The sequence below is a fragment of the Dryobates pubescens genome, chromosome 25 (assembly GCF_014839835.1).
Source record: "Dryobates pubescens isolate bDryPub1 chromosome 25, bDryPub1.pri, whole genome shotgun sequence".
Taxonomy (NCBI): domain Eukaryota; kingdom Metazoa; phylum Chordata; class Aves; order Piciformes; family Picidae; genus Dryobates; species Dryobates pubescens.
The window spans coordinates 16,980,977-17,005,339 of NC_071636.1; the positions used below are offsets into that span (position 1 = coordinate 16,980,977).

Consider the following 24,363-nt stretch of genomic DNA (forward strand, 5'->3'; position numbering starts at 1 on the left):
TTGAAAGGGTGGAAGAGGGGCTTGGAGGGGAATTTGGAGGGGGTCTGGGGGAGGTTTATGGGGGATTGGGGGGGTTGGAAGGGGATTGGAGGGGGTCTGGAGGAGGTCAAAGAGGGATTTGGGGGTTGAAAGGGTGGAAGTGGGGCTTGGGAGGGGCTTGGGGGAGATTTGGAGGGGGACTGGGGGAGGTTAAAGGGGGATGGAGGGGTTGGAAGGGGATTGGAGGGGGGGATTGGGGGAGGTTAGAGGGGGATGGGGGGGTTGGGAGGGGATTGGAGGGGGTCTGGGGGAGGTTAAAGGAGGATTGGGGGGGTTGGAAAGGGGGCAGTGGGGGTTGGAAGGGGATTGGAGGGGGGCTGGGGGAGGTTAAAGGGGGATGGGGGGGTTGGAAGGGGATTGGAGGGGGGGATTGGGGGTGGTTAAAGGGGGATTGGGGGGGTTGGAAGGGGGGCAGTGGGGGTTGGAAGGGGATTGGAGGGGGTCTGGGGGAGGTTAAAGAGGGATGGGGGGGTTGGGAGGGGGGCTTGGGGGGGTTCAGAGGGGATTGGAGGGGGTCTGGGGGAGGTTAAATGGGGATGTGGGGGAGTTGGAAGGGGGGCAGTGGGGGTTGGAAGGGGATTGGAGGGGGTCTGGGGGTGGTTAAAGGGGGATGGGGGAGGAAGGTTAAAGGAGGATTGGGGGGAGGGGGGCTTGGGGGGGCTTGGGAGGGGGTTGTGGGGGTTCAAAGGGGATTGGAGGGGGTCTGGGGGAGGTTAAAGGAGGATTGGGGGGGTTGGGAGGGGGACAGTGGGGGTTGGAAGGGGATTGGAGGGGGTCTGGGGGGTTTGGGGGGTTGGAGGGAGTTTGGGGGGGCTTGGGAGGTTAAAAGGGGGTTGGGGATGGAAGGGGGGCTGGGGGGAATTTGGGGATGGAAGGGGGACTGGGGGGAATTTAGGGGTGGAAGGGGGGTGGGGAGGTTAAAAGGGAGGAATTGGGGGGAGTGGGGGGGGTAGGGGGGGTGAAAGGGGGGTTGGGGGGCAATTGGGGGGCACTGGGAGGGGGTATGGGGAGGGGGCTGGGGGGCTTAGTGAGGGGGGGTGGTGTCAGTGGGGGGCTCCTGGTCCTCACTGCTGCCCCCTCCCCACAGCCCTGCCCCCGGCCCCTGCCCCGCCCCGGGGGGCCCAGCCCCGCCCGGACAAGTTCCCTGAGGGCCTGGAGGCCTCCTCGAGTGAGTGACAGGGCGAGGGGCGGGGCCTGAGGGGGCGGAGCCTGGGCCGGGTGGGTGTGGCCTGAGGGGGGAGGGTGGGCTGGGCTTGGTTTGGGGGTGGGGCTTGGAGTAGAGCCAGGAGCAGCCCCTGGGGGAGAGGAGGGGAGGAAGGGGCGTGGCTTGGGGTATGGGGGGTGTGGCTGTAAAGGGGGTGTGGCTGTAAAGGGGGCGTGGTTTGACTCTAAAAGGGGCGTGGCTTGCCCCTGGGGGGCTGTAGCCAAAGCATAAGGGCGTGGCCTGCTGCGTCGGGGCGTGGATTATCTGTGGGCGTGGCCAGATTTGTGGGTGTGGCCTAGCAGAGGGGGCGTGGCTTCTCACCTTCTCAGTGCTGCTCCTTGAAGGGAGGGGTTTGGTCCTTTAAGGAAGTGGCCTGCTGCTGCGGGGCGTGGCCTGTTGCCGCGGGGCGTGGCCTCGCTAGGTGGAGGGGTGTGCCTAACCGGGCAGGGGCGTGGCCTGACAGAGGGGGCGTGGCTTTCTAGTCTCAGTATGACTCAGTGGGCAGGGAGATTGGGAGAGAGCTGCTTCCAGGAGGATGTGGCCTGGCAGAGGGGTGTGGCCTGGCAGAGGGGCGTGGCCTGGCAGAGGGGGCGTGGCTTTCCACTCTCAATATACCTGAGAGCGGTTAGAGCTGCTTCCAGGAGGGTGTGACCCAGTTGGGGCGTGGCCTGGTGCAGGGGGCGTGGCCAACAGTATGGCGGTGGCCTGAGAGATGGGGCGCGGCTTGCCGAGGGGGTGTGACCCACGCGGGGGCGTGGCTTACCACGGGGGGCGTGGCCTAGCAGAGGGGGGCGTGGCTTCTCACCTGCCCAAGGCAACGCAATGTGGGGAGGAAGGGAGGGAGACGTGGGGGGGCGTGGCCTAGCGGGGAAGGGGGCGTGGCCTCCCACGTGGGCGTGGCTTTCCCTCCCCTCTCCACACCCAAGGGAGGGGAGCTGGGGGAGGGGAGGGGGGGGCCTGGTTTCGGGTGCCTGTGGCTCCTCCCCCCTCGGCTGCCGCGGGGGGAGGGGGCGTGGCTCACCGGGCCCCGCCCCCTAGGCACGTCGTGGGCGGGGCCTGGCTCCTCCTGGTCCAATGAGGCTCTGCTGTTCCACGAGAAGTGCGGAGCCCTGATCAAGCTCAGCAACGGGCACAAGACGGCCGAGCGGCGCCGGCCCCTCGACGAGTTCAACAACGGCGTGGTGCTGACCAACAGGCCCCTCAGGGACGGGGAGATGTTCGAGGTGGGGGCTGGGGGGGTCCTGAGGGGGGTTAGGGGGCAGTGGTGCTGACCAACAGGCCCCTCAGGGACGGGGAGATGTTCGAGGTGGGGGCTGGGGGGGTCCTGAGGGGGGTTAGGGGGCAGTGGTGCTGACCAACAGGCCCCTCAGGGACGGGGAGATGTTCGAGGTGGGCCCTGAGGGGGTCCTGAGGGGGGTCCTGAGGGGGTTTTGGGGGGGTCCTGAGAGATCCTGAGGGGGTTTTGGGGGGGTCCTGAGAGATCCTGAGGGGGTTTTGGGAGCCTGGAGGGGGGGCTTGGGGGTCCTGGGGGGGTTGGAGGGGGTTTGGGGGAGTTTTGGGGGGGCTGGGGGGGCTCTAAGGAGGGTCCAAGGGGGGCTGGGGAGGGGCTGGGAGGGGTCTGGGGGTCTTGAGGGGTCTGGGTGGGGATCTGGAAGGGTCCTGAGGGGGTTTTGGGGGTCCTGAGGGGTCCTGAGGAGGTTTGGGGGGGTCCTGAGAGACCCTGAGGGGGTTTAGGGGGCCTGGAGGGGGGGCTTGGGGGTCCTGGGGGGCTTGGAGGGGTCCTGGGCGGGGGGGGGGGATGGGGTCCCGGGGGGGGTCCTGGCCTGGGTTTTGGGGTCCCTGGGTGGGGGGGTCCTGGGGTGGTGTTGGGGTACCTAGAGGGGGGGGCTGGGGTCCTTGGGGGAGGGTCTGTGGGGGGTGGTCTTGGGGGGGTCCTGGCCTGGGTTTTGGGGTCCCTGGGGCGGGGGGGGGAGGGCAGAGGGGGAGTTGCTGTTGGGGGGGGTCCTGTAAGAGCTTCTCTGAACTCCTCCCTCTTCTTCCTCCTCTCTTTGGGGACCCCCTTCCCCCTTCTCCTCTCTTTGGGGACCCCCTTCCCCCTCCTCCTCATTTTGGGGGTCCCTAACCCCCCCCCGCCCCCCCGCCCCCTCCCCTCCCCCCCCCAGATCCGCATCGACAAGCTGGTGGACAAGTGGTCAGGGTCCATCGAGATTGGGGTCACTGCCCACAACCCCAACAGCCTGGAGTACCCTGCCACCATGACCAACCTGCGCTCAGGTCAGACCCCAACCCGATTTGGGGACCCCCCAGACCCCCCCTCCAATTTTAGGGCCCCCCCAAAACCCCCAACCCCAATTCGGAGCCCTCAGAGTGACCCCAAAGGAGACCTCGAAGCCTTCCAAGCCTCTTAGATGCCTCTCCCAATGGGGTTTTGGGGATCCCCTCCCCAATTTGGAGACCCCCCTCAAATTTGGGGGCACCTCCCCACATTTGGGGCCCCCCCCAGGCCCCCCTCCAATTTAGAGCCCCCCCAAAACCCCCAACCCCAACTCGGAGCCTCCAAAGTGACCCCAAAGGAGACTCAGAGGCCTTCAAGGCCTCTTAGAAGCCTCTCAAATGGGGTTTTGGAGACCCCCTCCCCAATTTGGAGACCCCACTCAAATCTGGGGTCCCCTCCCCACATTTGGGGACCCCCCACAGACCCCTCCTCCAATTTTAGGGCCCCCCCAAAAGCCCCAACCCCAACTCGGAGCCTCCAAAGTGACCCCAAAGGAGACCTCAAAGCCTTCCAAACCTCTTTGAAGCCTCTCAAATGGGGTTTTGGAGACCCCTCCCTCAAATCTGGGGACCCCTCCCCACATTTGGGGACCCCCCAGACCCCTCCTCAAATTTGGGGGACCTCCCCCGGTCCCCCCTCCAATTTTAGGGCCCCCCCAAAACCCCCAACCCCAACTCGGAGCCTCCAGAGTGACCCCAAAGGAGACCTCAAAGCCTTCAAAGCCTCTTTGAAGCCTTTCAAATGGGGTTTTGGAGACCCCCTCCCCAATTTGGGGACTCCCCCTCAAATCTGGGTCCCCTCCCCACATTTGGGGACCCCCCCCAACCCCCCCCTCCAATTTTAGGGCCCCCCCAAAAGCCCCAACCCCAACTCGGAGCCTCCAAAGTGACCCCAAAGGAGACTCAGAGGCCTTCAAGGCCTCTTAGAAGCCTCTCACAAAGGGGTTTTGGGGACCCCCTCCCCAATTAGGAGACCACCCCCTCAAATCTGAGGACCCCTCCCCACATTTGGGGACACCCCCAGACTCCCCCTCCAATTTTAGACCCCCCCCCCCAAAACCCCCAACCCCAATTCGGAGCCCCCAGAGTGACCCCAAAGGAGACCGTGAAGCCTTCCAAGCCTCCTAGATGCCTCTCCCAATGGGGTTTTGGGGATCCCCTCCCCAATTTGGAGACCCCCCTTAAATCTGGGGACCCCTCCCCACATTTGGGGACCCCCCCAGATCCCTCATCTAATTTTAGGGCCCCCCCAAAACCCCCAACCCCAACTCGGAGCCTCCAAAGTGACCCTGAAGGAGACCTCGAAGCCTTCCAAGCCTCCTAGATGCCTCTCCCAATGGGGTTTTGGGGATCCCCTCCCCAAGTTGGAGACCCCTCTCAATTCTGGGGACCCCTCCCCACATTTGGGGACCCCCCAGACCCCTCCTCCAATTTTAGGGCCCCCCCAAAACCCCCAACCCCAACTCGGAGCCCCCAGAGTGACCCCAAAGGAGACCTCAAAGCCTTCCAAGCCTCTTAGAAGCCTCTCAAATGGGGTTTTGGGGACCCCCTCCCCAATTCGGGGACCCCCCTCAATTTTGGGGACCCCCCAGACCTCTCAGACCCCCCCCTGAAGTTTTGGGTTCCCCCCAAAAGCAGCCTGGGCCTCCCCAAACCTCAAAAGGCTCCCCAGAGGGGTGGGGGCTCCTAACCCCCCCAAAAGGCCGTTCTGGGGGACCCCTCCCCAAATTTCGGGGTGCCCCCAGGAGTTGGGGACCCCCCTCATATTTAGGGACCCCTCAGACCCCTCCCCAGATTCTTGGGGCCCCCCCAAAAGCCACTTTGAGAGCCCCAACCCTCTTAAAACAGGCCCAAAAGGAGGGGTGGGGGCTCCAATCCCCCCCCAAAAGGACATTCTGGGGGGACCCCTCCCCAAATTTTGGGGTGCCCCCAGGTGTTGGGGACCCCCCCTCATATTGTGGGGGTGTCCCCCCCCCCAGGTACCATCATGATGAGTGGCTGTGGGATCCTGACCAATGGGAAGGGCACTCGGAGGGAGTACTGCGAGTTCAGCCTGGATGAGCTGCAGGTGGGGACCCCCTCCCCATTTTGGGGACCCCCTCCCCATTTTGGGGACCCCCTCCCCATTTTGGGGACCCCCTCCCCACCATGAGACCCCAACCTCACCCCCCAGACCCTCAGCACCACCCCCAAACCCTTCCTGATGCCTTCCCAGCCCACCCCCCAAAATTGGGGTCACCCCTTCAGGACTCCCCCCCCCCCCCCCCAACCCAGAGCCCCTTGGGACCCCCCCCCCCCCCAGCACCCCCAAATCCCCTCCCAGTGCCCCCCAAGGACACTCCAGGACCCCAAAATCCCAGTCCCTCCCAATCCCCCCCCCAGACCCCCAAATCCCCTCCCAGTCCCTCCCAGTTGCCTGCAAGACCCCTCCCCAGGACCCCCAAATTCCCCTTGGGACCCCTCCCAGTCCCAACCCCCCCCCCAGCACCCCCAAATCCCCTCCCAGTGCCCCCCAAGGACACTCCAGGACCCCAAAATCCCAGTCCCTCCCAATCCCCCCCCCAGACCCCCAAATCCCCTCCCAGTCCCTCCCAGTTGCCTCCAAGCCCCCTCCCCAGGACCCCCAAATTCCCCTTGGGGCCCCTCCCAGTCCCACCCCCCCCACCCAGGACCCCCAACTCCCAGTCTCCCCCCCCAGGACCCCCAAATCCCCTCTCTGTCCCTCCCAGTCCCCCCTAAGGCCACCCCAGGACCCCCACCTCCCAGTCCCCCCCAAATCCCTCCCCAGGCTCCTCCCAGTTCCCCCCAGCACCCCCAAATCCCCTCCCAGTTGCCTCCAAGACCCCACCCCAGGACCCCCAAATTCCCCTTGGGACCCCTCCCAGTTCCCCCATTCCCCCCCCAGGGCCCCCAACTCCCCTGCCAAATCTCTTCCAGTCTCCCCCTAGCACCCCCAAATCCCCCCCAAGGCCACCCCAGCACCCCCAACTCCCAGTCCCCCCCCAGCACCCCCAACTCCCCTCCCAGTCCTCCCCAAGGCTATCCCAGGACCCCCAGCTCCCAGTCCCTCCCAGTTACCTCCAAGACCCCTCCCCAGGACCCCCAACTCCCCTCCCAGTCTCTCCCAGTTGCCCCCCCAGGACCCCCAGCTCCCAGTCCCTCCCATTCCCCCCCCCCAGGACCCCCAAATCCCCTCCCTGTCCCTCCCAGTCCCCCCTAAGGCCACCCCAGGACCCCCAACTCCCAGTCCCCCCCCCCCCCCCAATCCTCTCCCAGTCCCTCCCAGTTGCCTCCAAGACCCCTCCCCAGGACCCCCAAATTCCCCTTGGGACCCCTACCAGTCCCACCCCCCCCCCAGCACCCCCAACTCTCCTCCCAGTCTCTCCCAGTCCTTCCCCAGCACCCCCAAATCCCCTCCCAGTGCCCCCCAAGGCCACCCCAGGACCCCCAACTTCCAGTCCCTCCCAGTCCCCGCCCCCACCCCAGGACCCCCAACTCCCCTCCCAGTCCCCCTCAAGGCCACCCCAGGACCCCCAACTCCCAGTCCCCCCCCCCCAAATCCCTCCCCAGTCTCCTCCCATTCCCCCCCAGGACCCCCAAATCCCCTCCTAGTCCCTCCCAGTTGCCTCCAAGACCCCTCCCAGGACCCCCAAATTCCCCTTGGGACCCCTCCCAGTCCCCCCATTTCCCCCCCCAGGGCCCCCAACTCCCCTCCCAAATCCCTCCCCAGTCTCTCCCAGTCCCCTCCCAGCACCCCCAAATCCCTCCCCAGTCCCCCCCAGTCCCTCAGGAGCCCTCAACTCCCAGTCCCTCCCAGTCCCCCCCCAGTCCCCTCCTCCCCCTTCTCCCCACCTCCTGAGGAGGCCATTTTGGGGTCCCACCACCCTTGGGGGTCTTCTCCTGGCCCCGGGGTCACCTCCAGGAGGTGTTTTGGGGGTCCCCTCCAGCTGGGGGGGCCCCAAGGTGACCTCCCTGCCCCTGCCCCCCAGGAAGGAGACCACATTGGGCTGACCAGGAAGGCCAACAACGCTCTGCACTTCTACATCAACGGCGTGGACCAAGGTGAGGACCACCCCAGGGAGCAGCTGCAGGGCCCTGGGGGCAGCTTCAAACCCTGCCCCCCACCTCCCCAACCTGCTGGAGACCCTCCCCAAGGCCTTGAAGGCCACCAGGAGGGACTTGGAGCTCCATAAGGACCTCCAGATGGCTCTTGAGACCTTCTCCAACCATTGGAGGTCTTCATGGTTGAGTGTTCAAGACCTTGAGGAACCTCAAGAAGGTTCTTGGGGACCTCTCCAGGCCCTTGAGTGCCACCAAAGTTGCTTTGTGAGGTCCATAAAGACCTCCAGGTGATCCTTGGGACCATCTCCAACCATTGGAGGTCTTCATGGTTGAGTCCTCAAGACCTTGAAGAACCTCAAGAAAGTTCTTAAGACCATTGGAGGTCCTCATGGTTGAGTCTTCAAGGCCTTGAGAGCCGCCAGGATGGATGTGGAGCTCCATAAGGACATCCTGATGGCTCTTGAGATCTTCTCCAACCATTGGAGGTCTTCATGGTTGAGTCCTCAAGACCTTGAAGAACCTCAAGAAAGTTCTTAAGACCATTGGAGGTCCTCATGGTTGAGTCTTCAAGACCTTGAGAACCACCAGGATGGACTTGGAGCTCCATAAAGATCTCTAGATGGTTCTTGAGGTCTTCTCCAAGGCCTTGAAGGCCACCAGGATGGATGTGGAGATCCATGAAGACCTCCAGATGGCTCTTGAGACCTTCTCCATCCATTGGAGGTCTTCATGGTTGAGTGTCCAAGACCTTGAAGAACCTCAAGAAGGTTCTTAAGACCATTGGAGGACCTCATGGTTGAGTCTTCAAGCTCTTGAGAGCCACCAGGATGGACTTGGAGCTCCACGAAGACCTCAATATGGCTCTTGAGACCTTCTCCAACCACTGGAGGTTTTCATGGTTGAGTCTTCAAGGCCTTGAGAGCCACCAGGATGGATGTGGAGGTCCATAAAGACCTCAAGATAGTTCTTGAGGTCTTCTCCAAGATCTTGAAGGCCACCAGGATGGACTTGGAGCTCCATGAAGACTTTCTGATGGCTCTTGAGACCTTCTCCAACCATTGGAGGTCTTCGTGGTTGAGTCCTCAAGACCTTGAAGAACCTCAAGAAGGTTCTTAAGACCATTGGAGGTCCTCATGGTTGAGTCTTCAAGGCCTTGTGAGCCACCAGCATGGGCTTGGAGGTCCATAAAGACCTCAAGATAGTCCTTGAGGTCTTCTCCAAGACCTTAAAGGCCACCAGGATGGATGTAGAGCTCCATAAGGACCTCCAGATGGCTCTTGAGACCTTCTCTAACCATTGGAGGTCTTCATGGTTGAGTCTTCAAGGCCTTGAAGAACCTCAAGAAGGTTCTTAAGACCATTGGAGGTCCTCATGGTTGAGTCTTCAAGGCCTTGAGAGCCACCAGGATGGATGTGGAGGTCCATAAAGACCTCAAGATAGTTCTTGAGGTCTTCTCCAAGATCTTGAAGGCCACCAGGATGGACTTGGAGCTCCATGAAGACCTCCTGATGGACCTTGAGACCTTCTCCAACCATTGGAGGTCTTCGTGGTTGAGTGTTCAAGACCTTGAGGAGCCTCAAGAAGGTTCTTGAGGACCTCTCTGAGCCCTTGAGTGCCACCAAAGTTGCTTTGTGAGGTCCACAAAGACCTCCAGGTGATCCTTGGGACCATCTCCACCCATTGGAGGTCTTCATGGTTGAGTGTCCAAGACCTCGAAGAACCTCAAGAAGGTTCTTAAGACCATTGGAGGTCCTCATGGTTGAGTCTTCAAGCTCTTGAGAGCCACCAGGATGGACTTGGAGCTCCATGAAGACCTCAATATGGCTCTTGAGACCTTCTCCAATCATTGGAGGTTTTCATGGTTGAGTCTTCAAGGCCTTGAGAGCCACCAGGATGGATGTGGAGGTCCATAAAGACCTCAGGATAGTTCTTGAGGTCTTCTCCAAGATCTTGAAGGCCACCAGGATGGACTTGGAGCTCCATGAAGACTTCCTGATGGCTCTTGAGACCTTCTCCAACCATTGGAGGTCTTCGTGGTTGAGTCCTCAAGACCTTGAAGAACCTCAAGAAGGTTCTTAAGACCATTGGAGGTCCTCATGGTTGAGTCTTCAGGGCCTTGTGAGCCACCAGGATGGACATGGAGCTCCATAACGACCTCCAGATGGCTTTTGAGACCTTCTCCAACCATTGGAGGTCCTCATGGTTGAGTCTTCAAGGCCTTGAGAGCCACCAGGATGGACTTGGAGCTCCATGAAGACCTCCAGATGGCTCTTGAGACCTTCTCTAACCATTGGAGGTCTTCATGGTTGAGTCTTCAAGGCCTTGAGAGCCACCAGGATGGATGTGGAGGTCCATAAAGACCTCAAGATAGTTCTTGAGGTCTTCTCCAAGATCTTGAAGGCCACCAGGATGGACTTGGAGCTCCATGAAGACCTCCTGATGGACCTTGAGACCTTCTCCAACCATTGGAGGTCTTCATGGTTGAGTCTTCAAGGCCTTGAGAGCCACCAGGATGGACTTGGAGCTCCATAAGGACCTCCAGATGGCTCTTGAGACCTTCTCCAACCATTGGAGGTCTTCATGGTTGAGTCTTCAAGACTTTGAAGAACCTCAAGAAGGTTCTTAAGACCATTGGAGGTCCTCATGGTTGAGTCTTCAAGGCCTTGAGAGCCACCAGGATGGACTTGGAGCTCCATAAGGACCTCCTGATGGCTCTTGAGACCTTCTCCAACCATTGGAGGTCTTTGTGGTTGAGTCCTCGAGACCTTGCGGAGCCTCAGGGCGGCTCTTGAGGCCCTCTCTGAGGCCCGGAGTGCCTGCAGCGTTGCTGCGCGAGGCCCCCGGAGCCCTGCAGGGGTCGCCTCGGGCCGCTCCAGCCCCGTGGGTGTGGTGTCCCCCCGCAGGCGTGGCCACCACGCTGACGCCCCTGGTGGTGTACGGCGTGGTGGACCTCTACGGCATGGCGGTGAAGGTGACCATCGTCCACAACCACAACCCCAGCGACCGCCTGCGGCGCAACAACGCCATCCTGCGGGCCCTCTCGCCCCAGGCCGCCCCGCCCGCCGCCCCGCCCGGCCCCGCCTCGCCGCCCCCGCCGCCCCCGCCCCCGCCGCCGCCCCCGCCCCCGCCCCCCCGGCTGCTCTTCCACCCCAACTGCGGCCAGAAGGCCGCGGTGGTCAACGAGGGCAGGACGGCCCTGCGGCCACAGTGAGCGGGGGGCCGCGGGGGGAGGGGCTGGGGGCAGCTGGGGAGGGGCTGAGGGCATCTGGGGAGGGGGCTGAGGGCATCTGGGGAGGGGCTGAGGGGGTCGGAGGGCATCTGGGGAGGGGCTGAGGGCATCTCGGGAGGTTCTGAGGGGGGCTGAGGGCATCTGGGGAGGGGCTGAGGGCATCTGGGGAGGGGGCTGAGGGCATCTGGGGAGGGGCTGAGGGGGTCTGAGGGCATCTGGGGAGGGGGCTGAGGGCATCTGGGGAGTGGGCTGAGGGCATCTGGGGAGGTTCTGAGGGGGGCTGAGGGCATCTGGGGAGGGGGCTGAGGGCATCTGGGGAGGTTCTGAGGGGGGCTGAGGGCATCTGGGGAGGGGGCTGAGGGCATCTGGGGAGGGGCTGAGGGGGTCTGAGGGCATCTGGGGAGGGGCTGAGGGGGTCTGAGGGCATCTGGGGAGGGGTCTGAGGGCATCTGGGGAGGGGCTGAGGGCATCTGGGGAGGGGGCTGAGGGGGTCTGAGGGCATCTGGGAAGGGGCTGAGGGCATCTGGGGAGGGGTCTGAAGGGGTCTGAGGGCATCTGGGGAGGGGTCTGAAGGCATCTGGAGAGGGGTCTGAGGGCATCAGGTTGTGGTGGGGACCTCCAGCAGGACATCTTGAGGTCCTCAACCCTTGGTAGCCCCAATCATGAGGCCCTCAAGAGCTTGGGTCTTCAACCTTGACCTCCTCAACCCTTGGTGACCTCAACCTTGGGCTCCTCCCCTCCCCCCCCCAGCTCCTCCCCCCCCCAGCTCCTCCTCCACCTCCTGCCCCCCCTCCCCCCCCTTGCACTCCTCCCCCCCTTGCTCCTCCCCCCTCGCTGGCTCCAGCCTTGCTCTCCCCAGCCCCTGATGCCCTCAAGCCTCGGCAGCCCCAACCTTGAGCCCCTCAAGCCCCTTTGATCTTTAGCCTCGAGGTCTTTGGTCTCCCCCCCCGAGCCCCTCCCCCCCCCCCCCCCCCTCGGTGGCCTCCCCCTTGGCCTCCCGCCGCGGTCTCACCCCGGGCCGCTCCCCGTAGCGCCACGGACGACTTCAACCACGGGGTGGCGCTGAGCTGCCGCCCGCTGCGCGACAACGAAGTCTTCCAGGTGCGGCTGGACAAGATGGTGGAGAAGTGGGCAGGCTCCATCGAGATCGGCGTCACCACGCACGACCCGGCCTGCCTGCAGCTGCCCTCCACCATGACCAACCTGCGCTCCGGTACTGCCCCCCGGGGCTCCCTGCGGCGCCTTCCCAGCCCCAGGGCTTCCTGGGGGCCCTTGTGGGCTCCCTGCAGCTCCCTGCGGCTCCCTGCGGCTCCCTGCGGCGCCTTCCCAGCCCCAGGGCTTCCTGGAGGTCCTTGTGGGCTCCCTGCGGCTCCCTGCGGCTCCCTGCAGCTCCCTGCAGCTCCCTGCGGCGCCTTCCCAGCCCCAGGGCTTCCTGGGGGCCCTTGTGGGCTCCCTGCGGCTCCCTGCGGCTCCCTGCGGGGCCTTCCCAGCCCCAGGGCTTCCTGGGGGCCCTTGTGGGCTCCCTGCGGCTCCCTGCGGCTCCCTGCGGCGCCTTCCCAGCCCCAGGGCTTCCTGGGGGCCCTTGTGGGCTCCCTGCGGCTCCCTGCGGCTCCCTGCGGCTCCCTGCGGCTCCCTGCGGCTCCCTGCGGCACCTTCCCAGCCCCAGGGCTTCCTGGGGGCCCTTGTGGGCTCCCTGCGGCTCCCTGCGGCTCCCTGCGGCTCCCTGCAGCTCCCTGCGGCTCCCTGCAGCTCCCTGCGGCTCCCTGCGGAGCCTTCCCAGCCCCAGGGCTTCCTGGAGGTCCTTGTGGGCTCCCTGCAGCTCCCTGCGGCTCCCTGCAGCTCCCTGCGGCGCCTTCCCAGCCCCAGGGCTTCCTGGGGGCCCTTGTGGGCTCCCTGCGGCTCCCTGCAGCTCCCTGCGGCTCCCTGCAGCTCCCTGCGGCGCCTTCCCAGCCCCAGGGCTTCCTGGGGGCCCTTGTGGGCTCCCTGCGGCTCCCTGCGGCTCCCTGCGGCTCCCTGCAGCTCCCTGCGGCTCCCTGCAGCTCCCTGCGGCTCCCTGCAGCTCCCTGCGGCTCCCTGCGGCTCCCTGCGGCTCCCTGCGGCTCCCTGCGGCACCTTCCCAGCCCCAGGGCTTCCTGGGGGCCCTTGTGGGCTCCCTGCGGCTCCCTGCAGCTCCCTGCAGCTCCCTGTGGCTCCCTGCGGCTCCCTGCAGCTCCCTGCGGGGCCTTCCCAGCCCCAGGGCTTCCTGAAGGCCCTTGTGGGCTCCCTGCGGCTCCCTGCGGCTCCCTGCGGCACCTTCCCAGCCCCAGGGCTTCCTGGGGGCCCTTGTGGGCTCCCTGCAGCTCCCTGCAGCTCCCTGCAGCTCCCTGCAGCTCCCTGCGGGGCCTTCCCAGCCCCAGGGCTTCCTGGGGGCCCTTGTGGGCTCAGTGCAGCTCCCTGCGGCTCCCTGCGGGGCCTTCCCAGCCCCAGGGCTTCCTGGGGGCCCTTGTGGGCTCCCTGCGGCTCCCTGCAGCTCCCTGCAGCTCCCTGTGGCTCCCTGCAGCTCCCTGCAGCTCCCTGTGGCTCCCTGCAGCTCCCTGTGGCTCCCTGCAGCTCCCTGCAGCTCCCTGCGGCTCCCTGTGGCTCCCTGCAGCTCCCTGCGGCTCCCTGTGGCTCCCTGCAGCTCCCTGCGGCTCCCTGCGGCTCCCTGCAGCTCCCTGCGGCTCCCTGCGGTGCCTTCCCTGCCCCAGGGCTTCCTGGAGGCCCTTGTGAGCTCCCTGCAGCTCCCTGCGGCTCCCTGTGGCTCCCTGCAGCTCCCTGCAGCTCCCTGCGGTGCCTTCCCAGCCCCAGGGCTTCCTGGAGGCCCTTGTGGGGTTCCTGGAGGTGTTCATGGGGTTCCTCAGCACCTCCAGAGGGTTCCTGCAGGTCCCTATGGAGCCTTCATGTCCCCAGGGGCTTCCTGGAAGTCCTTGTGGAGTTCCTGGAGGTCCTTGTGGGGGTTTCATATCTCCAGGGGGTTCCTCAGCACCCCCGAGTGTTCCTGGAAGTCCCTCTGGGGCCTTCATATCTCCAGGGGGTTCCTGGAGGTCCTTGTGGGGTTCCTGGAGGTCATTTTGGGGTTCCTCAGCATCTGCAGAGGGTTCCTGGAGGTCTCTATGGGGGTCCTCAGGGGGCTTCTCCTCCTCCCCCAGGCACCTGGATGATGACAGGCAACGGAGTGATGCACAACGGCACCACGGTGCTGGACGAGTACGGCCACAACCTGGACCGCCTCAAGGTGGGCACAGCCTCCAGGGGCTCCTCAGCACCTCCAGGGGGCTCCTCAGCACCTCCAGGGGGCTCCTCAGCGGCTCCAGGGGGCTCCTCAGCGGCTCCAGGGGGCTCCTCAGCACCTCCAGGGGCTCCTCAGCACCTCCAGGGGCTCCTCAGCGGCTCCAGGGGCTCCTCAGCACCTCCAGGGGGCTCCTCAGCGGCCCCAGGGGCTCCTCAGCGGCCCCAGGGGCTCCTCAGCACCTCCAGGGGGCTCCTCAGCGGCCCCAGGGGCTCCTCAGCGGCCCCAGGGGCTCCTCAGCACCTCCAGGGGGCTCCTCAGCGGCTCCAGGGGGCTCCTCAGCGGCTCCAGGGGGCTCCTCAGCACCTCCAGGGGCTCCTCAGCACCTCCAGGGGGCTCCTCAGCGGCCCCAGGGGCTCCTCAGCGGCCCCAGGGGCTCCTCAGCACCTCCAGGGGGCTCCTCAGCGGCCCCAGGGGCTCCTCAGCGGCCCCAGGGGCTCCTCAGCGGCTCCAGGGGGCTCCTCAGCGGCTCCAGGGGCTCCTCAGCAGCTCCCTAGGGGCTTCCTGCAGCCCCCTCTTGGCCTCCTGCAGCCCCCTCTGGGCCTCCTGCAGCCCCCTCTGGGGCCTTCCTATCTCCAGGGGGTTCCTCAGCATCTCCAGGAGGTTTCCTGAGCTCCCTGTGAGGTTCCTCGAAGTCTTTATGGACTTCCTGGAGGTCTTTATGGGGACCCTGCAGGTCCCTCCGGGGCCTTCATACCTCCAAGGGGCTCCTTGAGGTCTCCGTGGGGGTTCCTCAGCATCTCCAGGGGGCTCCTGGAGGTCTTGATGGAGCTCCTGGAGGTCTCTATGGAGCCTTCATAGCTCCAAGGAGCTCCTGGGGGTCCTGATGGAGCTCCTGGGGGTCCTGATGGAGCTCCTGGGGGTCTTTATGGAGCTCCTGGAGGTCTCTATGGAGCCTTCATATCTCCAAGGAGCTCCTGGGGGTCCTGATGGAGCTCCTGGAGGTCTCTATGGAGCCTTCATATCTCCAAGGAACTCCTGGGGGTCTTGGTGGAGCTCCTGGGGGTCCTGATGGAGCTCCTGGAGGTCTTTATGGAGCTCCCGGGGGTCTCTGCGGAGCTTTTGCTGCTCCCAGAGGCTGCTGGGGTGGTGCTGGGTGCTGAGGGCTGCCCTGGGTGCCCGCAGGCCGGGGACACGGTGGGGGTGGTGCTGGGGTGGTGCTGGGTGGGTGCTGGGTGCTGAGGGCTGCCCTGGGTGCCCGCAGGCCGGGGACAGGGTGGGGGTGGTGCTGGGTGGGTGCTGGGTGGTGCTGGGTGGTGCTGGGTGGGTGCTGGGTGCTGAGGGCTCCCCTGGGTGCCCCCAAGCCGGGGACACGGTGGGGGTGGTGCTGGGTGGGTGCTGGGTGGGTGCTGGGTGCTGAGGGCTGCCCTGGGTGCCCGCAGGCCGGGGACACGGTGGGGGTGGTGCTGGGTGGGTGCTGGGTGGTGCTGGGTGGGTGCTGGGTGCTGAGGGCTCCCCTGGGTGCCCGCAGGCCGGGGACACGGTGGGGGTGGTGCTGGGTGGGTGCTGGGTGGGTGCTGGGTGCTGAGGGCTCCCCTGGGTGCCCGCAGGCCGGGGACACGGTGGGGGTGGTGCTGGGTGGGTGCTGGGTGGGTGCTGGGTGCTGAGGGCTGCCCTGGGTGCCCGCAGGCCGGGGACACGGTGGGGGTGGTGCTGGGTGGGTGCTGGGTGGGTGCTGGGTGCTGAGGGCTCCCCTGGGTGCCCGCAGGCCGGGGACACGGTGGGGGTGGTGCTGGGTGGGTGCTGGGTGGGTGCTGGGTGGGTGCTGGGTGCTGAGGGCTCCCCTGGGTGCCCGCAGGCCGGGGACACGGTGGGGGTGGTGCGCCGCCCCGACGGCACCCTGCACTTCTTCGTCAACGGCGTGGCCCAGGGCCCGGCCGCCTGCAACGTCCCCCCGGGGGTCTACGCCGTCGTCGACCTCTACGGCCAGGCCGCCCAGGCCACCATCCTGGAGGAGGGAGGTGAGAGCCGGGGGGGCAGCCCAGGGGGGTGCTGAGGGCAGCTGAACGGGGCTGGAGCTATCCAAGGAGGCTGGGAGGCACCTAAGGGGGGTTGGAGGGGGCCTGGAGGCATCTAAGGAGGCTTGGAGGTACCCAAGCGGGGTTCTGAGGGACTCTGAAAGGGGTTGGAGGTATCTAAGGGGGGTTGGAAGGGGCTTGGAGGTATCTAAGGGGGATTCTGAGGGCATCTAAAGGGGGCTGGAGGTATCTAAGGGGGGTTGGAAGGGGCTTGGAGGTATCTAAGGGGGATTCTGAGGACATCTAAAGGGGGTTGGAGATATCTAAGGGGGGGTTGGAAGGGGCCTAGAGGTATCTAAGGGGATTCTGAGGGCATCTAAAGGGGGTTGGAGGTATCTAAGGGGGGTTGGAAGTGGCCTGGAGGTATCTAAGGGGGATTCTGAGGACATCTAAAGGGGGTTGGAGGTATCTAAGGGGGGTTGGAAGCGGCCTGGAGGTATCTAAGCGGGTTCTGAGGGCATCTAAAGGGGCTTGGAGGTATCTAAGGGGGGTTGGAAGGGGCTTGGAGGTATCTAAGGGGATTCTGAGGGCATCTAAAGGGGGCTGGAGGTATCTAAGTGGGGGTTGGAAGGGGCCTGGAGGTATCTAAGGGGGGTTGGAAGGGGCCTGGAGGTATCTAAGGGGGGTTGGAAGGGGCTTGGAGGTATCTAAGTGGGGTCTGAGGGCATCTAAAGGGGCCTGCAGGTATCTAAGGGGGGTTGGAAGGGGCCTGGAGGTATCTAAGGGGGGTTGGAAGGGGCTTGGAGGCATCTAAGGGGGTTCTGAGGGCATCTAAAGGGGCCTGGAGGTATCTAAGGGGGGTTCTGAGGGCATCTAAAGGGGATTGGAGGTATCTAAGGCGGCCTGGAGATACATAAAGGGGGGTTGGAAGGGGCTTGGAGATATCTAAGGGGGGCTGGAGGGGGCTTGGAGGCATCTATGGTGGGTTCTGAGAGCATCTCAGGGAGTTGGAGGCAGCTCAGGGGAGTTCTGAGGGCAGCTAGGAGGGCATGGAGGCATTTAGGGACGGTTGGAGAGGGCTTGGAGATCTCTAGGGGGGCTGGAAGGGGCTTGGAGGTGTCTGAGTGGGGGTGGAAGGGGCTTGGAGGTGTCTTGAGTGGGGCTGGAGGGGGCTTGGAGGTGTCTGAGTGGGGCTGGAGGGGGCTTGGAGGTGTCTGAGTGGGGCTGGAGGGGGCTTGGAGGTGTCTGAGTGGGGCTGGAGGGGGCTTGGAGGTGTCTGAGTGGGGCTGGAGGGAGCTTGGAGGTGTCTGAGTGGGGCTGGAGGGGGCTTGGAGGTGTCTGAGTGGGGCTGGAGGGGGCTTGGAGGTGTCTGAGGGGGGCTGGAGGGAGCTTGGAGGTGTCTGAGTGGGGCTGGAGGGAGCTTGGAGGTGTCTGAGTGGGGGTGGAAGGGGCTTGGAGGTGTCTGAGGGGGGCTGGAGGGAGCTTGGAGGTGTCTGAGTGGGGCTGGAGGGAGCTTGGAGGTGTCTGAGGGGGGGTGGAAGGGGCTTGGAGGTGTCTGAGGGGGGGTGGAAGGGGCTTGGAGGTGTCTGAGGGGGGCTGGAGGGGGCTTGGAGGTGTCTGAGGGGGGCTGGAGGGGGCTTGGAGGTGTCTGAGGGGGGTTCTGAGGACATCTGAAGGGGGTTGGAGCTCTCTGAGGAGGCTGTGTGGGCGCCTGGGGGAGCTGTGAGGGCTCTGAGGCCGCCTGGGCAGCCTCCTCCTGAGCCCTCTCCCTCCCTCCCTCCCCGCAGACCTTCCCTCGCTGCCGGCAGAGGGCTCGGAGGGGCCCAGCCCAGGCTCGCCCGAGGCGGGCGGGGCCGGGGGCGGGGCCGGGGGCGGGGCCGGGGAGCTGCGCTTCCACCGCCTGCACGGCTCCAACGCCCTGATCACCAACGGGGGCCGCACCGCGCTGCGCCAGAACTGCCGCGCCGAGTTCAACGACGCCATCGTCATCTCCAACAGGTGCTGCCCCCTGCCGGCCACGGGGGGCGGCCTGGGGGCTGCAGGGAGGGAGGGGGGGCTGGAGCCGGCCCCTGGAGGGCTGGAGCTGACCCCTGGAGGGCTGGAACCAACCCCTGCAGGGCTGGAGCCAACCTCTGGAGGGATGGAACCAGCCCCTGGAGGGCTGGAGCCCATCCACCAGCTCCAAACCCAACCCCAACACCTCCAAAGCTTCTCAGGGGGCTTCAAACCCCAACCCGTGGAGCTCCAGACCCAACCTTGGAGCTCCAGACCCAACCCCAAGACCTCCAAAGCTGCTGGGTAGGCTCCAGACCCAAGCCATGGAGCTCCAGACCCAGCCAATGGTCTCTGGACCCAACCCCTGGAGGTCTAGAGCCAACCTCAGAGCTCCAAACCCAACCCATGGCAGTCTAGACCGAAGTTGTGGAGGTCTAGGCCCATCCCATGGAGGTCTAGAGCCAACCTTGGAGCTCCAAAACCAACCCCATGACCTCAAAAGCTGCTCAGGAGGCTCCAGACGCAACCCATGGAGGTCTAGAGCCAACCTTGGAGCTCCAAACCCAACCCATGGAGGTCTAGAGCCAACCTTGGAGCTCCAAACCCAACCCATGGAGGTCTAGAGCCAACCTTGGAGCTCCAAACCCAACCCATGGAGGTCTAGACCCAACCTTGGAGCTCCAAAACCAACCCCATGACCTCAAAAGCTGCTCAGGAGGCTCCAGACCCAACCCATGGAGGTCTAGAGCCAACCTTGGAGCTCCAAACCCAACCCATGGAGGTCTAGGGCCAACCTTGGAGCTCCAAACCCAACCCATGGAGGTCTAGAGCCAACCTTGGAGCGCTCCAAACCCAACCCATGGAGGTCTAGACCGAGCCCGTGGAGGTCTAGAGCCATCCAGTGACCTCCAAACCCAAGCCATGGAGCTCCAGACCCCGCCTGTGATCTCCATACCCAACCCTTGGACGTCCCTCCCCCATCTGTGAGCCCCCAAATCTCCCCCAGGGGCCCCGGAATGGTCTCAGGGGCACCCCACAAGGGTCCTGGGGTGCCCCCTGAGGTGGCCCTGCACCCTTTGTCCCCCCCAGGGCGCTGAGGGACGGAGAGCTCTTCGAGATCGTCATCCAGAAGATGGTCGACCGCTGGTCTGGCTCCATCGAGGCTGGTACTGGGCCCTACTGGGAGCTTACTGGGGGGTCCCCATCCCCCCCCCAGTGATCTCCTGGGGGTCCCCCCAGCTCATGGGGTGTCCCTTCCCTCCCCTCCCCCGCCAGGTGTCACTGCCATCCGCCCTGAGGACCTGGAGTTCCCCAACACCATGACCGACATCGACTACGACACCTGGATGCTGAGGTCAGGACTGGGCTCCTTTAAGGCCCAGGAGGGGGCGTGGTTAGCGGTGGGACACGCCCACAAGGGGCGTGGTCCCCCACGGGATACTCCCACGACAGGGGTGGGGCCGCTTGGGCGGGGGGTGGCTGGGGGATGGTCGCTGCCTGGATGGTCTAATAGCGGAGTCCCTTTAAGGGGAAGGGGCGTGGTTAGTGCTGGGCACGCCCACGAGGGGCGTGGCCGACCACTTGACACACCCACAGGGGGATGGGGCCACGGGGGTGTGTGGATCTGGGTGTGTCACCCCCTGCATGCTCTAGTAGTGGGAGGTGTGGGGTCCCTTTAAGAAAAGGGGGCGTGGCTAGGGCTGGGCACGCCCAGAAGGGGCGTGTCATGTAGCGAGACACGCCCACGAGGGGGTGAGGCCAACTGGCCTCACCAATAGGGATGAAGCTGGGTAACAATGGGGCTTAACAGGGCCAAGGGCTCTTTAAGAGGGCATGGCCATGCTTGGCCCCTCCCACTCATGCCTCTCCCCTTTGTAAGCTGCTCTTCACCATAGCCCCACCCCTGCTCGGTTGGCCACGCCCCTTTAAGCCCTGCCCCCTTTGGAATGAACGGGGAGAGCTGGGGGGGGAGGTGGAGCCATGAGGTGACCACGCCCCCCCCCCCCCCCACTCCCTCTCAACTCCTATTGAGCTCCCTGCATCTGGCCTCCTACTGGACAACAGGGGCACGATAGCTCCACCCATGGGCCACTCCCTCTCATCAGGCCCCGCCCCAGCACAAACCACACCCCCTTCTTAAAGCCACGCCCCCCCCTTCAGGGCCCTTCCTGCCCCAAATCACTTTGGTGCCTTCACCCCTCCCTGCTGCCTCCATCTCCCCGTGGTCCTTCCATCCCTCCCTGCTGCCTCCATCTCCCCTTGGTCCTTCCATCCCTCCCTGCTGCCTCCATCTCCCCTTGGTCCTTCCAACCCTCCCTGCTGCCTCCATCTCCCCTTGGTCCTTCCATCCCTCCCTGCTGCCTCCATCTCCCCTTGGTCCTTCCATCCCTCCCTGCTGCCTCCATCTCCCCTTGGTCCTTCCACCCCTCCCTGCTGCCTCCATCTCCCCTTGGTCCTTCCATCCCTCCCTGCTGCCTCCATCTCCCCTTGGTCCTTCCATCCCTCCCTGCTGCCTCCATCTCCCCTTGGTCCTTCCATCCCTCCCTGCTGCCTCCATCTCCCCTTGGTCCTTCCATCCCTCCCTGCTGCCTCCATCTCCCCTTGGTGCCTCCATCCCTCCCTGCTGCCTCCATCTCCCCTTGGTCCTTCCATCCCTCCCTGCTGCCTCCATCTCCCTTGGTCCTTCCACCCCTCCCTGCTGCCTCCATCTCCCCTTGGTCCTTCCATCCCTCCCTGCTGCCTCCATCTCCCCTTGGTCCTTCCAACCCTCCCTGCTGCCTCCATCTCCCCTTGGTCCTTCCATCCCTCCCTGCTGCCTCCATCTCCCCTTGGTCCTTCCATCCCTCCCTGCTGCCTCCATCTCCCCTTGGTCCTTCCAACCCTCCCTGCTGCCACCACCTCTCCCTTAATGTCCCCCCTGGTATCCCTCAAGCTGTCCCCAACCCTCCCTGCTGCCACCACCTCTCCCCTAACTTCCCCCTTGGTATCCCCCAAGCTGTCCCCAACCCTCCCTACCACTTCCCCTCCTCCCTTAACGTCTCCTCTGGCATCTCCCTGACGTTCTCAAGCTGTCCCCAACCTTCCCTGGCATCCTCCTCCCTGCCTGCTGTCTCCATCTCTCCTTCCTGTCTCCATCTCCCCTCGGTCCTCCCACCCCTCCCTGCCGCCTCCACTCCTCCCTTAGCGTCCCCCCATGGCGTCCCCCAAGCTGTCCCCAACCCTCCCTGGCATCCTCATCCCTCCCTGCTGCCTCCATCCCCACTTCCTGTCTCCATCTCCCCTCCCTGCCGCCCTCCCCCCTCCCTCGACGTCCCCCCCGCTGTCCCCCCAGCCGTCCCCCAACCCTGCTCGGTCTCTCCCCTCCCCCCCCAGCGGCACTGCCATCATGCAGGACGGCAACACCCTGCGGAACAGCTACGGCTGCGACCTGGACTCGCTGGGCACGGGCGCCCGGATCGGGATGATGAGGACGGCGCGGGGGGACCTGCGCTACTTCATCAACGGCGCCGACCAGGGCGTGGCCTGCTCCGGGCTGCCCGCAGGTCCGCGCCGCGCCCGCGCCACCCAGCGGCCGCCCGCGGAACTGCGGCGGGGACGGGCGCTGGGAGGGGGACGCGGGCGCAGGGAGGTGGAGGTCGGGGTTGAGGTGCTGGGAGGGGGACCTGGGGGCATGGAGGGGGACACAGGGATGGGGACCTGGGGATGGGGACTTGGGGATAGGGACACTGAGATGGGGACAGGGGGACGTGGAGAGGGACACGGGGATGGGGACAGGGGGATGGGGACATGGGGACGTGGAGAGGGACACTGGGATGGGGACAGGGGGATGGGGACATGGGGACATGGAGAGGGACACTGGGTTGGGGACAGGGATGGGGACATGGGGATGTGGAGAGGGACACAGGGATGGGGACGGGGGGACATGGAGAGGGACACTGGGATGGGGACAGGGGGATGGGGACATGGGGACATGGAGAGGGACACAGGGATGGGGACAGGGGGATGGGGACATGGGGACGTGGAGAGGGACACTGGGATGGGGACAGGGGGATGGGGACATGGGGACAGGGCTATGAGGGGGAGGACATTGGGATGGGGACAGGGAGACACGGACACAGGGATTGGGACGTGGGGATGGGGAGAGGGATGTGAGGATGAGGCCATGGGGATGGGGACAGGGAGGAGGACACTGGGAGGGGGAGAGGGATGTGAAGATGAGGACACTGGGATGGGGGCAGGGGGCCAGGGACACAGGGGTGTGGCCACGGTGAGGACGGCCCGGGGGGACCTGCGCTGCTTCACCACCGGCCCCGACCAGGGGCGGCCGGCTCCGGGCCGCTCCGCGCGCCGCCGGCGACACCTAGCGGCCCGCCGGGGAACTGCTGGGGGGTGGCTGGGACGCAGAGGGGGACTTGGAGGTTTGAGACGCTGGGATGGGGACTTGGGGACATGAGGATGGAGACATGGAGGAGGACACAGGGAGGAGGACATGGGGACAAGGAAACAGGGGTGGGGAGACAGGGATGGGAATACAGGGATGGGGCCACAGGGATGGGGATATGGAAGGGGACACAGGGATGGGGACACAGGGATGGGGATATGGAAGGGGACACAGGGATGGGGACACAGGGATGGAGATATGGAAGGGGACACAGGGATGGGGACACAGGGATGGGGATATGGAAGGGGACACAGGGATGGGGACACAGGGATGGAGATATGGAAGGGGACACAGGGATGGGGACACAGGGATGGGGATATGGAAGGGGACACAGGGATGGGGATACAGGGATGGGGACACAGGGATGGGAATATGGAAGGGGACACAGGGATGGGGACACAAGGATGGGGACACAGGGATGGGGATATGGAAGGGGACACAAGGATGAGGACACAGGGATGGGGATATGGAAGGGGACACAGGGATGGGGATACAGGGATGGGGATATGGAAGGGGGGACAGGGATGGGGATGCAAGGATGGGGACACAGGGATGGGGACATGGAAGGGGGGACAGGGATGGGGACACAAGGATGGGGATACAGGGATGGGGATATGGAAGGGGGGACAGGGATGGGGACACAAGGATGGGGACTTGGGGGCACAGAGGAGGCCTCAGGGGGCTGGACCCACTCAGCCAGGAGCACACCGAGGGCCCTGGGGTCACTGTCCCCATCCCCCTCCCAGGATCCCAAACGTCCCCAAGTGCCCCCTGGTGGTGTCCCCCAACCCCCCCTCTCCCTGTCCCTCCCCCCCAGAGGTCTATGCCGTGGTCGACCTCTATGGGCAGTGCGTTCAGGTCTCCCTCACCGGCGCCACCTGCCCTGCCGACAACAGCCTGACCCCCGCGGGGGGGGCCGAGAAGAGCTGCCCCCTCCCCTCCCCAGGTAAGCCTGGACACGCCCCCTTCCGGCCACGCCCCTGTCTGCCCATGGCCACTTCCCTTCCACCCCCCACTCCCTTCAGGGTGAGTCCACCCCCACCCCGCCCTTCCTCCTGCTCCCAGCAGCAGCCAATGGGGAGCTGCACAGGTCAGGGCCATGCCTGCTGTAGCCACGCCCCCTCTTTGACCACGCCCATTGAGGCCACACTCCCCACCCCCTTCCCTTCCCATCAGACCTCGCCTGTAGGGTCAAGTCTTCTCCTGCTCTCTGGCCAATGGGGTTGGAAGGGGGAGGTGCCACACGTTGCCTGGGGCCACGCCCTCTTTGGCTATGCCCTCTTAGGCCACGCCTGTTAAGGCCACGCCTGTTAAGGCCACCATCCCCACCCCATCAGACCACACCCTTAGCGGTCAAGTCCCCTCCCACCCAACCTCCCCCCTGCCATCTCCAGCCAATGGGGTGGGAGGCGGAGGTGCCATACCCTCTTTGGCCATGCCCCCGCTCGACCACACCCTTTTAAAGCCACACCATAGCCCCCACCCTCCCCAGGGTCTAGCCAATGGGGTGTAGCATGGATGTGACACACCCCTAGGGACCGCACCTATTTAAGCCATGTCCTCTTGGACCACACCCTGTCAGTCCACACCCCTCTTGACCACGCCCTTATGAGTCAAATCCCCTCCCACCCTTTCCCATCTCCAGCCAATGGCATGTGTGCTGGAGTCACCACACCCCCTGCCTGGAGCCCCATCTACATTGGGCCACGCCCCTTTTGATGCTACCCGATCAAGCCACGCCCTCTCTCCATCACACCCTTCAGAAGCCACTCCCCCATAGGTCAAATCCCTTCCCATTTCTAGCCAATGCCATCTGGAGGCACCACACCCCTGGGACCACACCTGCTCTTAGCC

At 64.9% G+C, this 24,363-nt stretch overlaps 1 protein-coding gene across 1 annotated transcript in view; it reads left to right on the forward strand.

Moving 5' to 3' along the window:
* The first annotated feature begins 1,955 nt into the window (after positions 1–1,955).
* NEURL4 (neuralized E3 ubiquitin protein ligase 4) overlaps positions 1,956–24,363 on the forward strand; it is a 34,234-nt gene continuing 11,826 nt past the window's right edge. The window contains exons 1-14 of the mRNA XM_054172855.1: positions 1,956–2,067; positions 2,282–2,466; positions 3,406–3,517; positions 5,497–5,585; positions 7,507–7,579; positions 10,483–10,786; positions 11,840–12,021; positions 13,976–14,061; positions 15,914–16,076; positions 17,861–18,071; positions 19,158–19,234; positions 19,344–19,422; positions 21,441–21,610; positions 23,327–23,455. Coding sequence (XP_054028830.1) covers positions 1,956–2,067; positions 2,282–2,466; positions 3,406–3,517; positions 5,497–5,585; positions 7,507–7,579; positions 10,483–10,786; positions 11,840–12,021; positions 13,976–14,061; positions 15,914–16,076; positions 17,861–18,071; positions 19,158–19,234; positions 19,344–19,422; positions 21,441–21,610; positions 23,327–23,455 — 1,972 coding nt within the window. The remainder of the gene's footprint in view (positions 2,068–2,281; positions 2,467–3,405; positions 3,518–5,496; positions 5,586–7,506; positions 7,580–10,482; positions 10,787–11,839; positions 12,022–13,975; positions 14,062–15,913; positions 16,077–17,860; positions 18,072–19,157; positions 19,235–19,343; positions 19,423–21,440; positions 21,611–23,326; positions 23,456–24,363) is intronic.